This window comes from Heteronotia binoei, chromosome 3 (assembly GCF_032191835.1).
Source record: "Heteronotia binoei isolate CCM8104 ecotype False Entrance Well chromosome 3, APGP_CSIRO_Hbin_v1, whole genome shotgun sequence".
Lineage (NCBI taxonomy): Eukaryota > Metazoa > Chordata > Lepidosauria > Squamata > Gekkonidae > Heteronotia > Heteronotia binoei.
Genome location: NC_083225.1, coordinates 64,836,176 through 64,853,525, shown reverse-complemented (window position 1 = coordinate 64,853,525; position 17,350 = coordinate 64,836,176). Strand labels below are relative to the sequence as shown.

At 44.2% G+C, this 17,350-nt stretch overlaps 1 protein-coding gene across 2 annotated transcripts in view; it reads left to right on the top strand.

Moving 5' to 3' along the window:
- The window catches only part of PUDP (pseudouridine 5'-phosphatase), a 107,333-nt gene that overhangs the window by 28,715 nt on the left and 61,268 nt on the right, over nt 1-17,350 (top strand). For both annotated transcript variants that reach the window (XM_060233926.1, XM_060233927.1), the window contains exon 2: nt 8,899-9,117. In XM_060233926.1, the coding sequence (XP_060089909.1) occupies nt 8,899-9,117 (219 nt within the window). The remainder of the gene's footprint in view (nt 1-8,898; nt 9,118-17,350) is intronic.

Sequence of the window (17,350 nt, the reverse complement as noted above, 5' to 3'; positions counted from 1 at the left end):
TCCTGCCAGAGAAGAGGGCGGAGGACATCATGGTCTTGGTGCAGGTTTTCCTGGAGAGCGAATCGGTCACGGCCCTTCAGGTGCAGCGGATGCTGGGCCTGATGGCATCCACTACAGCGGTGCTGACCTTTGCCAGGTTCCACATGCGGATCCTTCAGCTGTGGTTCCTGGGGGTCTTCAACTGTGTGCGAGACTCCCCTCGTCGCAGACTATTTCTTCCCGAAGGTGTGCTCAGGTCTCTGCTCTGGTGGCAGCACAAGGGCAACTTGTTACAAGGGGCCCCCTTCCACAAACCACGCCCGACTGTCACTCTGACCTCGGATGCGTCCCTGTGGGGGTGGGGAGCGCATGTAAGCGGACTATGTGTGGGCGACAGATGGCCCAAGGACCATTTGCAATACCACATCAACTTCCTGGAGCTACTGGCGATCCATCATGCGCTCCTTTCTTTTCGGCACCTGCTGGCGGGGCAGACGGTTGCGGTTCTGACGGACAACACCACGGCACTTGCGTACATAAACCGTCAGGGCGGCACAGTGTCTCGGAAACTTTGCCTTCTAGCCTTGCGGATCTGGGAGATCTGCAGAGGGATGGACACGAGTTTGGCTGCAGCCCATCTGCCGGGAGATCAGAACGGGTGTGCAGATTTTCTCAGCCGAGGAGGCGCTTCCATACACGAATGGGAGCTCAACTGGACCCTCTTACAACCTGTCTTCCAGAAATGGGGGACTCCGGACATCGATGTCTTCGCCACCCGCGACAACAGGAAGTGCCGGCAGTTCTGTTGCCGGGGGGGGAGGGACCCCCTGTCGTTGGGGGACGGACTATTGCTACCCTGGGACAATTGCCATGTCTACATGTTTCCCCCGATCCCTCTTCTTGTTCGGGTGGTACAAAAGATATACAGGGAGCGCCCGAACGGTGTCCTAATCACTCCATGGTGGCCCAGGCAACACTGGTTCACCCACATCCTGCGGTTGTCCAAAGGAGTCTTTCACCAGTTTCCCCCTGTGCCAGATCTACTGCTCTCAGAGCAGGGACGAGTGGTCCACCACGATGTTCCACACCTCAAGTTGACGGCGTGGAGACTCCCATGACTGCGCTGTCGGAAAGGGTTCAGCATGTGCTACTCAACTGCAGACGGGAGTCTACGAGGAAGTCTTATGCCTATAAATGGACCTGTTTCGTTCACTTCGTCTCTGAGACCGGGGGTGACCCCAGAACGGCAGGCCTTCCGGGCATCCTTGACTTTCTCCTTACCTTACTGGACAAGGGGCTGTCGGTGTCCTCTATTCGGGTATACCTGGCAGCCATCTCAGCCAATCACGAGCGCATTGAGGGCCACTCGGTGTTCGCTCATCCTACCACAAAGAACTTCCTTAAGGGACTGCTACGGCTGTACCCTGCAGTCAGGAAGCCGACCCCATCCTGGGACTTGCCGGGAGTTCTAGAAGCCCTTACGGGCAAGCCCTTTGAACCCATGGCCACGTGCTCTGTGCAACTGCTATCTTGGAAGACGGCATTCCTGGTAGCTATCACTTCAGCCCGGAGGGTGGGGGAACTGGCGGCACTACGCTGCGATGATCCCTACCTTCAGTTCCGACCAGACGGGGTGTGGCTACGCCCTGACGTGACCTTTCTACCTAAGGTGGTATCCACCTTTCATCTGAATAAGGACATTTGCCTACCAGTGTTCTTCCCGAATCCTTCAACAGATTCGGAACGTCGGCTTCACGCTCTAGATGTTAAAAGAGCGCTGTCTTTCTACCTACATAGGGTAAAACCTTCGCGTAAGGACCCTCGGCTCTTCATCTCTTATGCTTCAGCCTCGCTTGGACAGAAGGTCTCCTCGCAGAGACTGTCAAAATGGCTGACAGAGACTATCAAACTCTGTTATCTCGTACGGAAGCGGCCTCTGCCGGGACCGGTCAAGGCTCACTCCACAAGGGCAATGGCCACCTCTGCGGCGTTTATTAAGGGGGTGCCATTACGAGACATCTGCAAGGCGGCCACCTGGTCTTCTCCGCATACGTTCATCAGGCACTATGCGTTGGACCTCCGGTGGAAGCATAGTTCGTCTGTGGGCCGTGCAGTTTTGCAGTCGATGACCTGTTGACGGACCGTGCAACCCTCCTCCAGGTAGCCTGCTAGCTTGCTAATCTCCCATAAGTGTGATGCACAGAGACCACGAAGAAGATAAACAGGTTTCCTACCTGTAACTGATGATCTTCGAGTGGTCATCTGTGCAGTCACACTACCCGCCCACCTTCCCCTCTGCTGCGGGTCCGTCTACAGGGCTTCTGCAGCGGTCAGAAGGAACTGGCGGGATGTCCGCTCCTGTCCTGGTGGGCATGCGCAGGGAGGGGAGTGCTTGCGCATGCGCACCGGGACGGGGGCGCGGAAATCCGCGGCTTTGAAGTTACCGATCGTGATCGGCGCCGGCGCCTTCTCCCATAAGTGTGACTGCACAGATGACCACTCGAAGATCATCAGTTACAGGTAGGAAACCTGTTTTTTCTCCAATGGGAGGGAGGTGAGTAAGCCTGCTGCTCTGGCTTCCTTGACCTCTCTATCTGTTTTTCTCTGTGCTACATGAAGAAGACGACGACCATAGATTTATACCCCACGTATATTCCTCTAAATATCCTCTTCTTTGTGCTTTGGGAAAGGTGACAGCCTAGTGAAAAGCCCATCTCCCCATGAGCTGGCATGGCACTGTCCCAGGCTACTTGGCTTGCACAGTCATGTGTCACCACCTGACATGGTGCCAGCATTCCTTGCCAAAACTGGTTATGTATTGCACTTTGCCCTTGTGTTCAGCCAACTCCTAACCCTATACTCTTGTCTGGGAACTGAAGCACTGTTTGCCCCATGATGTCTGCCCTGTCTGCTCTGTAGTGGCAGGACTCCTGCCTCAGCTAGGTGTGTTCCTGGAGTTGTGCTGGAGAGCTAACCTGAACCATCTCCCCCCGCCCCCCCAAGTAGGACATGTTCCCTGGTGATGTCATGGTGGGTATGTTGTACCATGGTGGGTCCTTTGCCTTTTGCATTTCCTTTTGTAACCTTAGAAGCTCATTGAGTCATATATCTTGAGCAGCAGATGATACTTAGTTCTTATTTTTTTTTTTATGCAAAGGGATAAAATGACTGAGACAATTTTGCAATTACTAGAGGGTTCTTAGGATCCTTATCACTAAGCAAGAGAGCCAGGGTTTCTGGAGTATGAGAGGATGAATAAAGGTTTAATTAAGTGATCACTCATAATCTCAAAAAATCTTCATTCCAGCAGGGCATGAAAGGATGTATCAATGCATAAAGGCAGATTCTATCGGTGTACAGCCTATTCAAAAATCTCCCTTACAAAGCCATAATTGTCTCTTTGTTATAGCCCACGTGAGGGCTACATTATGGGCCACCACAACACAGAAGTTCTTATCTTACTGGAGTCATAATGTTCAGTCTTCCAAACAAAAATCTCTGCAATAATGTTGGATGATAAGATAGTACATATTGGGGGAGAGATAAAGATTTTGGGTAAAAAAGACCAAAAAGTAGGAGTGAACATACTCTGCAGGCTCTCAGGTTCAGACTACCATGGTCAATTCCAAGAACTCACTTTTTGATCAGAGAAAATGCTTTGATTTTGTACAACTCAATATCATCAATCAACATGCCAACTTTCATCAGTTTCTCATCCAGGTCTTTCATCCAAGTTGATCTGTGGGTATCCTGATTTAAAGTGGCTAACAAACCATCTTCAGCAAAGAGCTGTTTTAATCTCAGTTTGAGGACAAAAAGCCATGCTCTTGCTTCCAAGGATATCTGTCCAAATTCTGCCTGTAATACAATGTTTGACACACAGCAGGGGACTGTATGAGTCCCCCTACACCCACTGTTTATTAGGTGATGTCTGGATGGGTAAACTGGGAGAGAAAATGGGGTGCTGGTAGCCCAGCATTGAGGGCAATACTGCATTCCACATACTGTTGGCTGAGTTCATAGTTGAGATATATTTGAATGTGGGGTGTGGCAGAATGTGCCCACTCTGGCTCGTGAGCCTCATTCTGCCCTGCCCTCCTAAGGGGTTCACAACTACCTGGAGGGGCTTTTCCTTCTCTCTTGAGTAGCCCATCACCATCACCTGCCCTTTTTGCAAGGAAATAAGCACTGGGAGGGACAGGACTCCCAGCTTCCCTTCTAAGATCCAGAGGCCTTGTCTCTATTTCTTCTGCTAAGCCCAGCATCTGGCTACCACAGGGATAATTTACTGCTTTGTGCACCTCTGGGGAAATAGACAGTTTCTAACTGCATGCCTTCCCCTCTCCTGGAGCTCCTCTTTAAAATAGTGTGTCTTAAACAGTGGGAGGTCTATGTAGTATACAGAGCCAATTCCAGAATCAAAAGCTTAAAATATATATTAAAAAAGAAAATATTTACAAGCATATCTTAGAACCACACCAGATTTAAGCAAGAAAGAACAAAATAAATTGATAAAACATAAATCCTGTTTCCCTCATTCTAAAATATGGCTTAAATTAGGACAGACTCTTTATTGTGGATGTTCTAGTTCTGTAAAGATCTTCCATTATCTTAACGATGGCTCCCAGCTCTTTGGGCTATCTTAAGGTAATGGCTGCCTGCTCCTCACCTCAGACAAGATGTCTGTTCAGCTTAGTATCCAAAGGAAAAGAGAGACTGCTTCCCTTTGTATAGTAGTTTTAACAAACCTGTGCCTCCTCCCTCTTGCTCCTGGTCAACCTAGGTCAAGGCTTCTTTTCCCGTTACCTCCAGGAAGTCCCTTTCTGTAACCTGTCTAGCCATTAATTCCTCCAACTCTGTTTCCTTCTTGGACAAGGAGCGTGAACTGCCTATCCCATTGTCTCTAGCAAGATCCATTAATATTTCTTAAGAGATGCATCTAAAGGCCATGGGACAACTTACTTCCTCTTGCTTCTTGTTCTTAGATCAGGAAAAAAAATGATTAAAACACACAGTCAAGGATTTTGCTGCTCATTGCCCACCCTACCAGGAGACAAGGGATTTACACTCTTAGTTACTATTGTTACACCTCAACTAACCTTTTATTGGGGAATATTAATATTTCTTAGCTCAAAATGGTGAGTCTACGAGAGGTGAGGTGAGCAAGGATCTCTGTCAATGTTTACGGAGATAGACCACTGAAAATCCTTTGGTTATTAATGGATTTTATTATAGGTATTGGTTTTCAAATAGTTACATTCCAATCAAACAATTTCAAGCATACAAGAGGAATACAGTGGTTAGCTGAACAAGTATGGAAGGGGGGAGAGGTGATACAATACCTAGATCTTGCAGAGCAGGCTTAGTCAGAGGAAACACAAGGCTTCTGGAGGGAGATTTCTCTTGAGAAGGGAGGGGGGTGAGGGCAGGAAGGGATGGAGGGAGGAGAGGATGGAGGAATTCCCAATCCTGACAGGTGGGATTGCCTGTTTTCTAGGGTAAATTACATCACATCAAACGATTCAATTACCCAATGAGGAAGCAGAGTGTCACACCAATGGAAAATCAGTGTCATATGTGGAATATCCAATGAGAGATCATTGTGTCATAGATCCATATCACCAATAAAGGAATTTTAATTACACTGGCCAAATGACCTTTTATGGCCCTGTTTTTCCAAACTGATTCCTTTGAAGCTCCCCGAAAGTGATAGATTTCTCCCTTAATGTCAGACATGGATAGGCATCCATCAGGTGTTCAGGAGATTGGTTAACTTTGATAGCCTTAGCAATAATGAAAGAAAAATAGAAATTTTGTTAAAAGTCAGATTCCCTGGCAGAAATGTGAGACCAGTTTACAGGTATACCACACATTCACAAGATGGCCACTTAACCTTTAGCCTTTGTGTTACTGCTGTCTTGCCCTGAAGAATAACAGAACGTATATATCCAAGCCATTTATTTGTGTTGCAGGAGTCCTGGTAACCCATATTTTTTATGTTTTGATAACAGGACTTAAAAGGTTGCCAAAAGAAGTGAAAGAACTTTTACAGCTCTGCCCACTACGTGTCCCTCTCTGGGCCTGGAATTCTTCATTTCCAGGAGCAGAAAGACGGCTCCTTAGCCGTTTAGCATTGGCCACCATGTCTGTCCAGCCTTTCAACCAGACTTGACATCATTCCAACCTGCCTGGGGCCTAGAAGGAACTGGATTTTTCTCCCTTATGCGCAAAAAAGATCATTCCAATTCAAATGGGCATTGCTGTGTCATATTAATATTCTAGGGTTACATTGCAGTGTCGCATTCCAGGGGTGCATGGCTTGGGAATCAGTACAGGGGTGTCTTTCTGGATATCACTATAATATGCCACAAGGGATTTACACTCTTACAGCCCAATCCAGACATGTGGCGGCTGGACGCTCAGGCAGGGGCAGATCTACAGCACCGCTCATTGGCTTCCAAAGGGGAGAGGTGACGCCATGCTGGGAGAGGGAAGAGGGGCCAGACGAGCGAGAGAGAACCCATCACCATGGTGATTCTGCCCAGGTGCATGCCACTGGCCTGCTGCCAAGGCAGGGGCAGACTTGCATAGGATCACAGGATTGGCCAGCCCGTTGTACGTGACTGGACGAGGGGGCGGAAAGCCTGCACCTGACAGGCTGTCAATCCCCCCACTCCCTTCTGCTGTCAGAGACTACCAATGGCAGGCAGGGGCATGCACGGACAAGCAGGAAGTGCCAAGTGCAGGAGTTCCCTGTCCTAGACAGCGACTGGAATGTGTCTGGGAGTGGCCAGACCAAATCCAAAAGACACCACCACCACCCAGAGCCCCTCCCTGGTGCCACCCTGCTGCTGCCCCCTGCTATGTGCAAGGAACACCTCCCCTGGGGGCCGCAGAACTCAGAGTGTGAGCCGCTGGGCATGCATCCACTTCAGCAACCCCAAGTGCCCAGCGCACAGCAGCCCTGTGCAGTTGGGTAGGCCGTCAGCCTGGGCAGGCCAAGGGGTGGAACCCCCCCTCCCCTGTCCAGCTACACGGGGGGCAGCGTGGCAGCTCATAGCCCGTTCCCTGCCCCCAAGAACCAAGTCTGCCCACCTTCCCAAGCATTCCCTCTGAGAGGCCACTGACGGGGGGGGGTGTTGCCCTGGGAACGTGCAGCATATGCCAAACAGGAGAGATAACAGAGGGCACAGCTCAGACTTTATTTTTCCGGAACAGAGTGAAACAGTTTCCCTGGTGCGCGCTGGACAGTCTTGCCGTGGGTGAGGCTCCATTCCAAGCAGCGGGCAGAAGCAGCTGGGGGGGGGAGCGGCACACGTGGAAACCTCTGTTGAAGTCCCACCTGCAAAATGGAGACAGAGATCAAGAGCACCTGCAAGGGCAGCAGCTGGAAGAGCAGACTGCATTTCAGCCAGGCGCTCTCTTAAAGGGACAGTCTCTGACCCACCTCCCCGCAATGGGGCAGCTGCTACACATACATGCCCCATGCCCCGCAAGGGGCTGGGAACACGGCAGAGGGCAGACCAAGGGAAAAGAGCAGGTGGCAGCACAGGGGAGTGAGGTCAGCATATATCCCCTGCTGGAGCCCACTGCCTGGTTCAAGTGCCAGAGACGCTCACACACCAAGCGGTTGAGAGCGAGGGGAGGGGGAGGCGGGGGGAGAGACAGTGGAACTTACCCAGCCATGGGCAACAGTCCTTGCATGAAGAACTTCCGGGAGCCTGGAACCTGTGGAGACCTGGAAACGAGCAGTTAGCCCCAGGGGAGATCTCTCTCTCTCTCCCCCTCGCAAGTCAAAGATACTGTCAAAGCAACTGCGAGGTGCAAAACCCCTCACCAATGTGCCTGCCTGTCTTTTACTCTAAGTCTGTATGGCCAGGAGCTCGCCAGCAGAGCTCCTGCCATGCGCTCCTCTTCCTAACTACTGAGTTGTGCGGCGCCAGAGCGGAAGTATTTCTAGGAGGAGGGAGACCGCGATTGGGTGTTGGGGAGGAGGCTCATCAGCCCGAGGCATGAGGGGATTGGCGAGGCAATCACGCCGCTCCCTAAGGGGGTTGCGAGCTTCCGCAGTGGCGGAGGCAACCTTTGTTTTTGGTTTCAACGAGTGCCTAAGGGGCACGCCACTGTTTTTGCAGGTGTAAAGTTATGTCTCTTGGGAGGGGCGTGTCATGGGCCAAACTGCTCAGGAAGCCACCTAAGCCTGGCCGCGCCCCCAACTCCACCCCCTCCTCCGCCTGAATGCTGCGCTCCACCTCACTTCCGCCCACGCTCAGGTGCAGCCCTCAGTTGCCACTGCTCTCAGGTGCAGCCCTCAGTTGCCACTGCTCTCAGGCAGAGCAACGCTCAGGCAGCCCCCCACCCACATTACTCCCCTCTACTGTCGCGGCACCAGTCGTATGTTGGCGCAAACCCTTCCTGTGCCCACGTAGCAGATCCTCTGCTCCCAAAAGACTCCCCCCCTGTGGATTGTGCTGTTAGTTACTATAATATGCCAGGTGTTACTAGGGTTGTCAGGTTCCCACATTGTTGCTGCTTAGCTGCACAACTTGGCCAGAGTTTCCTGGCTGCAGAGGGAAGCAAGTAGGGAAAGCTGTAGAGAAGGATGCAGATAAAGATAGATTGGCTGATGAGTGGGAAGATCAAAAGAATAGAAGGAAGCAGGAAAAAGGGAGAGTCTATAGGGGCTTTCAGGGAAGGGAAAGAAGTAATGGTAGAGATGCCCTTCACAAGTCCATGAGGGTCCTCTGCTTGCATTTATACTACTACTTTTGAGCCAAAGTTAGGGATATTCAGGTCTAAAGTTCTACTGTTACAATTTATTACATTTAGATTCTGGGCCTCAATATTCAAATAAATTGGAATTTTAAAAGATCAGATTTGTTCAGTATATTAGTAATGCTAGTTTTCTTTCTTTACCAGATACTGAACGCTTTTGTACTATTGTATATAAAGAAGTCTGTGAAAACTACGGAAAGATATTCACCTGGGATTTGAAATCTTCAGTTATGGGTAGAAGACAACTGGAAGGAGCCGAGATTATGCGAAATACCCTAGGCCTTCCAATTACCAAAGAAGAAATAGTGAAGGAATGTGAAATTAAGCTAAAAAAATTATATCCCACAGCTCCACTGATGCCAGGTTGTATTTCAACTATTGAAATATGTAGAAATCATAGTACTTAATACTGTCAGTCTTAATTTTAATAACTGCTTTCACGGATTACCTCCTAGCATGCATTCCATGAGGACTAGAAACTTGTATTCCAGGGTATCCAGGGTATTCTTGATGGCCTTCCAGGAGCCTTCTACTGACATGACTGGTGTAAGAAGGTATACTGACATTTGAACAGAGACAGTAAAACTTTCACAACAGTGTCCCAATATATTAACATATAGGGTTTGTATCCAACCATTTTTTCCACTGGTGAATAAGGGAGAAAGGTACTCTGTTTAGGACCTGGGTACAGACTTAGACAAAAACTATTTGGAATGAGAGCTGTACTAAAGAGAGGAATTTACTAAGATTGAGCAAAAAATGTTAGCTGGATCTAACCCATAATTCTGAGTGCAAGAGATGTAGGTGGCATAATGAAAAGTTTTGAATTGGTACGTTAATACCTACCACTAAAAGCACCAATATGTTTTAGTTCCTACAACAACCAATTAATAAGTATGTTCAGGAACCTGCAAAGTGGGAAATATTATTTCAATCAATCCACTTTGTCTTTATCACTAACCACTTCATAGAAACTACCTGTTTTTAATTTAACAGAACTGTTTGACAGAGAAATGAAAGGGAATAAAATATGAAGACAAATTTTGTGCATCCTACACACTGCTACATTTTCCATGCAAGTGCCCCCTAGTTTCCTTAGCAATTCAGTTTGTCCCTTCACCTGGGCTTTCGCATTTTCATGGAAAAAACCAACAGGAGAATGCTGAACTAATTCTTTTTGAAAAAGCTTCTCAAGTCCCCTGACAAATACTTCTGCCCTGTCAGATGTAGGGGGTGTTTTTTCCCCCTGTATGTTTAACTTTTGGAGAATGCTTTAGTTTGATGTATGTGATTTATCATTCTTTTGTTTAAAGCTGCTGACATATAAAGTTGATTATTTCAGCTTCTTTAACTACATTAACAGTTTGAGGTGGGTGGACCTGTTGGTCTGCAGTAGATGATCAAGATTTGAGTCCAGGGTGTAAGAGTTCCAGGGTATAAGCTCCACCTCCATTTATCTCGATTTTCATACAAATTAATAGATACCCTACCATATGATCATTTTCATGAAATCAAAAAGAAAGTAAATTAGTAGTAATAATTATACTAGGGATATAAATCATCTATATAATCAACCATCGTGGTCTTTGGCCAACATTTGTTCCATAAAACTACAAAACATTACACCTAAATGTTTTTTTCCCCTGTTCTGGGCTATAATAGCCATATAGACTGGCAAGGCTGAGCAGAACAGAAATGCTTGTTCAATTATTTGTATTTTGATGTTTTCCTTATATAGTTTTAACATAAAAACTTTTCAGAGTGTCTAATATCTTAGAAGTGGCAAAATTGTTAGCAAGTAGAAAGAGACTTTTTTCTCATACATCTAGGAGATCTGCAAACCATATAGTATGTTACACAGACCAAAAGCAACCACGTAACTATATAATACATATGATATTTTCAGACTCTATAATGATTCAATATATATATGGGCATACATCTTCCTCATGTTTATTATTCCAAAACATAATTTAAAAAATGTCCAATACCTCAATAATTTGTCTTCAAACAAATTCTTTTTTTTTTTTTTTTTTTTTAAATTTCAAGAAGTTTATTGCACCCAAGTGAAAATAGACAAACAATGCATAAAAACATACAAAACAAAAGAAAAAAAAAAAAAAAAGAAAAAACTAACAACCACACCTACATATAACACACAAGTCATACAGGTCGAAACATCTTGCTTCCCTCCACCTCCCATGCATTCTCTCAGTCACCCCTGGGGTGATCAGAGACATACTGTTTCCTTTTCAGTTATTCCCATGTCAATCCTTTACTTTTAACCCAAGAATAAATTGGTTCCCAACTCTCTTTACATTTCAATAAATTTCCATTTCTTATTCTAGTAGTCATAAGATCTAGTTCTGCAGCTTCAATAAGTTTAGCCATAAATTCTTCCATGGAGGGGGTTTGGGGTGTTTTCCAATATTTAGCAAACAATATTCTCGCGGTGGTAACAATGTACATTAGTGACTTAATTATGCTGAGAGGAAAATCTTCTCTACACACATTTAAAAGATATAATTCCGGTGAGTGAGGTATCTTAACTTTTAGAATTTTTTGAGCCCAAATATTAATTAATACCCAGTATTTTTTAGCATGCTCGCATCTCCACCAAATATGTATTAATGAGCCCTTAGTCTTTTTACATTTCCAGCATTTGTTGGAATAGCTGGGATATATTTTGGCTAGGCGGTCAGGGGTTAGGTACCAGCGATGGATCATTTTGTACAAGTTTTCTTTGTACAGGGCCGGCAAGGTTAACTTCACGTTCCGTTTCCATATTTTCTCCCAATCGTCTAAAGTCAAGTTAAGGTCCATATCTCTTAGCCATTTTATCCATGATTCCTTGACCACCTCCTCCTGCATTTTTTCTCCCAATAGCCATTCATATATTTTGGAGATTAGTTTTTGGTCAGTCTGAATAATTTGATCCAGGTCATTCAGTTTCTTGGGAAATCCTCTTTCTTTATCTTTTTGATAGCAGGATTGTATCTGACACTTCAGCCACCAATCTATTGAAGTCATTTCTTTCATTCTTAGGTTATTTTGTTTATCTAGTAGACTTTGGTAGTCAGTTGATTTATTCCATTCATAGATATTTGGATGGGTATGAGCCTCAACTGGTGAGACCCATAGTGGGGTATAAAGGTAAAATTTCCTAATTTCCATCCAGACTCTGTAAAGGGATCTTCTTATCTCATGCCTCCAAAATGGACTGTTAGGGGGAGGGTTCTGATACCAGAGATATCCATGCCATCCTTTTCCCAACCCTGCCCCCTCAATAATCAACATTCTCTTATCCTCCAGTACAAACCACTCTTTCAACCAGACAATACGACAAGCCTTATGATATAAGGTCCATTCTGGTAAGGCGAAACCCCCTCTGAGTTTACTATCTTGGAGGACTTTTAGTCGGATTCTAGGCTTTTTTTTCTGCCAGATGAAAACTGAAATAATTTTATTGATCCGTTGAAAAAAGGACTTCGAAAGCGTTATTGGAATCATCTGAAATAGAAACAAGATTCTTGGTAATATGTTCATTTTTATGGTTGCTATCCTGCCCAAAAGTGAAATATGCAAATCTTGCCATCTGTTTAAGTCTTCTTGAATTTCTTTTATCAGTTTCTCATAATTATCTCGATATAGGTTTTTGAGCTCATTCGTCATTTGGATTCCCAAATATCTTATTTTCTTTCCATGCACAAATTCTGATTGGGTTTCAAATTGGTTTATTTGTTCTTTATTCATATTTTTCGTAAAAAATTTCGTTTTCTGCACGTTGATCTTAAGACCCGATACTTGTCCATACTGTTTAAATGTTTCTTTAAATTGACCAATAGATGAATTTGGATCTTCTAAGATACATAGCATATCGTCCGCAAAGGCTCTAATCTTCAACTCCTCTCCCCTGATTCGGATACCCTTTATTTTATCCTCCTCTCTTATTCTTTGCAGTAAAAGCTCTAATGTTAGAATAAATAGTAGTGGGGATAAGGGGCAGCCTTGTCTTGTACCTTGAGCTATATCAATCATTTCTGTTTTGGTGCTGTTAAAACTGATCTTTGCGTTTTGTGTCGTATATATAGATTCCACCAATTTACAAAAATTTCTTCCGCATCCTACCGCTTCCAATGATTTCAAAATAAACTTCCAATTCACGTTGTCGAAGGCCTTTTCAGCGTCCACGAATATTAATGCTACTTGCTTCTCAGGGTGTTCTTTGTAGTATTCAATGACATTCATTAGAAATCTTACATTTTGCCGCATTTGTCTTCCTGGGACAAATCCAGTTTGGTCTTCATGTATAACAGCACTAATAACTTTCTTAAATCTGTTCGCCAGTACCGTAGCAAAAATTTTGTAATCGCTATTTAGTAAGGAGATAGGCCTGTAATTTCTAATCTCCGTTGAATCGGTACCTTCTTTATGTATCAATGTGATAAGGGCCTCTTTCCAAGATGTGGGAATTTCATGTTAATTTTGTATGTCTTCAATAACTTTCTTATATGGAATAAGGGTTTCTTCTTCAAAAGTCTTGTAAAATTCAATAGGAAGGCCATCTGGTCCTGGTGCTTTGTTTGGTTTCTGTTGGTTCATTGCCTCTACGATTTCGTGCATAGTAATTGGAACTTCCAATTTCTCTCTTTGTTCTTCTGTTAGCTGTTTTAATTTAGATTTTAAAGTATATTCTTGCTGTAACTGGTTGGAGATCTCTTGACCTTTGTATAAATTTTGGTAAAAATTTTGGATTATTTTTTTCATCTGATTCATTTGTGTTGTCTCCTTCCCTTCTCCATCTCTAAGGGACTTTATAATTTTTTTACTTCTTTCTTTTTTAAGCTTATATGCTAACCATCTGCTAGCTTTGTTCGCACTCTCAAAGTGGACTTGCTTCATCCATTTTATCTTCTTTTCCACTTCATCCATAAGTAATAAGTTAATTTGGTGTTGAATGGCCAGAATCTTAAGTTTTATCTCCTTCATGTTCTTCATCTTTAACTGTTTTTCTTGTTCGTCTAATTTTTGAACTAGGTCTTTGTAGGACTTCAGACGTTCTTTTTTCCTACCCGCTGTGTATCTTATAGCAATCCCACGGAGGAAGGCTTTAAAGGCGTCCCAAACAGTAAACATACTAGTGTCCTTAGTTAAATTAAATTGGAAAAATTCTCTTATTTCCCTCTTGGTTGTTTCCAGAAATTTTGCCTCCTTCAAAATTTGCAAATTAAGAGTCCAACGAAAATTTTTCGGGGGTCCTAATAAGTTGATCTGAATTGGACTATGATCCGCAAAAGTTCTGGGTAAGATGTCCACTTGTGTAACTGACAGCATTGACTCAGCGGATAGCCAACACATGTCAATTCTCGACCAGCATTTGTGTACCGAAGAATAATAGGTGTAATCTTTCGTTAAAGGATTCTTAGTCCTCCATACATCCAACAGGTTAAACTCATCTGCTAATTTCAAAAATTCTTTCGGTAATCCACTTCGCAGCTTCCTTTTTTTAATTTCTTCAAATTTCTTATCTTTTTCTGTGTCGAACACCGCATTAAAGTCTCCAATAATACAACAATTTTTCGGTTCAATTTCCGTCAGTTTTTCATGTAGAGTTTTGTAAAATTTTCCCAAGTTTTCATTAGGGGCATAAATGTTCACTAATATCAGTTTGTTGCCGCAATGATCTATCTCCACTATTAGCATTCTTCCCTTGTTATCTGAATATAAACAGTTTGATTGAATGGATTTAGGCACGTATATGGTAACCCCTTTCCTTTTTTTTTCCGGATCAGATGAATGGTATAGAGTGCCTAACTTCGCATTTTGTAGGTATTTTACATCTTTTTCTTGGATATGCGTCTCCTGTAGACAAATTATTGCAGAGGCGGTCTTTTTTAGTTGCTGAAAAATCCTTCTTCTCTTGCCCGGTTCATTTAGACCGTTGACATTAATTGATATTATTTGTACTTCAGTCTTGGTATTCATTTTAGCAAGTCTACACTATCTGCCTTAACTTTGGATAATTTTTTGGTTAGCGTCCTTGTCTTTACTCTTTTGTTCTGGAACTTCTGCCCAATTTCCTCTTCCACTTTGCTTGAGTCCTCTTCTTCTTCTTGGTCTTCTTGCTCGTCCCCCGTTTCGGATTCCCGGCTACTTGTGTCTACGTACTGATCCCAGAATTCCTCTAGTTTTTCCAGTGAGGTTATGTTCTGTCTTTTTGTATGGTATGTAAAGAACATCCCTTCTGGCACCAACCATTTAAATTGCACTGAGCGTCGTGTCAGCCACATTGCTAATTTTCGATATTTGGCTCTACGTTGCCGAACTTCCCAGGGAACTTCCTTCAACACCTTGATATTAGTCTCCTTCCACTTCAGTTCCCGATCTTTAGTCTTTTTAAGGATTCTTTCGCATGTTGCAAGGCGGGTGAATTTGACTTGTACTTCTCTTGCTAATTTATACTTCCTCGTATAATTGGAGGAGACTCTTTTTACCCACTCAATATCTCTCCTTGCTTCTTCCAGCCACTCTTCATCTTCAAAGGTTAACAATTCTATAATTTTCTCTGTTAAATTTTCACCTTTTTCTTCTGGCAAGTTTTGAAAGCGTAATATATACGCTGCCTTCTCCACCTCAAGTTTTATTACCCTTTCCTCAAGTTGAGCCACACTTTCTTTGTTTCCTCTCGCAATATTGGATACTTCTTTCTCTTTTTCCACAATTTTATCTACCTTAGCAGTCAAACAATGAATCTGTTGGGTATTCCCTAATAATTGTTTTTGGAATTCTTCAAGTTGTTTGTTCGTTTTTGTTATCTGTCCCATTAAGTCAGTTTTCATATTTTCTAGTGCCTCTTGATTTTGCCTAAAACCCTCCATCACAATGCTCTGCAGCTTTTCAATAGCCTCTTGATTTGTTACCTCTGGTGTTTTTTTAACCGCTCCTGTCGCTGGGGTAGGAGAAGGAGTACCTTGCCCAATTTTTTTTGGACCCATTTCTGTTCCACCAGGGCTTTCAGAGTAGCTAGCTTAATTATTAAATGTTAGGCTATGTTAGTTGGACAATTGGTTCCACCAGATTCTCTAACTCTTATATAAAATTCAAACCATTCAATTCATTAATACCTTAGTTCATTAATTAAACCCAACAATTTATCTGCACCTTAACTGGTTATCAACCCCTTAAACTCATTACATTAAACAATCAAGGTTTCAAGTTAATTGGTACAGTCCTCCTAGTTTCCTACTATATGGTTCACTAATACAGTAAGGTTTTCAATAAGTAACACAATACCTTAATCTCTCAGAAGCTCTATTCAATAACAGTTACTTTCCTTGATACACCAGTTATATATTATCCTTCTTACCACTATACAGCAAATTTACTAACCACAGCAATCTTCAGTTCTTTGTCAATCAGTTCAATTTCTTATCTATAATTTGTCCTACAGTCTTACAGTCTTACAGTCAGGTCCTCTTCTATTCACTCCAGTCACTCTCTCTATCCCCCTCCTTTCTCTTCCTCTTCCCTCGTTCTTCTTTTCCCACACCGCAGTTCCTTCTTCTATACTTCCTTTGTTCCTTCTTCTTTTCTTCTCTTCCTCTTCCCCTCTACTGTTTAGTATTAGTTTTTGTTAATTCTCAGTCCCCGAGTTAATCCAAAAAGCCTCCAAGCAGTTTTCAAAAAACCCATCTTCAGCGGGGAGACAGCCGCGGCGCAACCGCCGCTAAAAACCTCTCCCCACCCTTTGCAAATTGTACACCTCCAAGGTCTTTTATATAATTTCTCTTTAACACCGTTCTAAGCTGTTCACCAGGTCTCAAAACCTTACCTATTCACTCTCCACACAGACGCCATTCTTTTCCCTTCTCTTACTTTCACTTTCAAGCCACATGGCAATTTCAAACGACTTCCCTTTTTCTTTCTCCTTCTCTCTCTTCTTCTTTGTACCTTCTTTCCACTCGACCACTACTGTTAATACTATGTTGTTAACTGCCAGTCACTGTAGTCCAAATTATTAGATAGTCAAAATTCTAGTCTCTCGGGCTGCACAGTTCAATCTCTCCCGTCACAGCCACAGCCGCGGTCGCTGTCCGCCATTGATTTTCTCTCCGCTCGCCTTTTCTTCAACTTGCCCGCTCCCCCTTACTGTAAGCGTCTCAGTTTCCCTCCTTCTTTCAATCTTTTTATTTCTTTCCCTCGGCACAGTTTATCGTGGACTTCCCTCCACCTCAGCCCACCACAGTCTCGTACCTGTTATGTTTCGTGTTGTTATTTTCTTGCTTTTCTCCCCGCTTCCCTCCGCTTCTCTCCGCTCTCCGCCGCTGTCCGTTCTCCGTATTTTTTTTTTCCTTTGCCGCCGCCGGCGGCTGGAACTCCGGCGCCAATACAAGTTAGCAAGAGCTGGGATTTCAGTTTAGTTTAGTCCTTTTTTGTTCTTTGAAAGGAATGAATCTGTTGTCTCCTTTCACTCCTTGTCCGGTGGCCCGGTTGATCGCTGAAGCGTCGCTGAAGCATCGGCTACAGGGACAGTTAAGGTTGAAAAGAGGAGCCTCCGCTCCCCCCCCCAAACCCCAGAAGCTCCCCAAACTTCGAT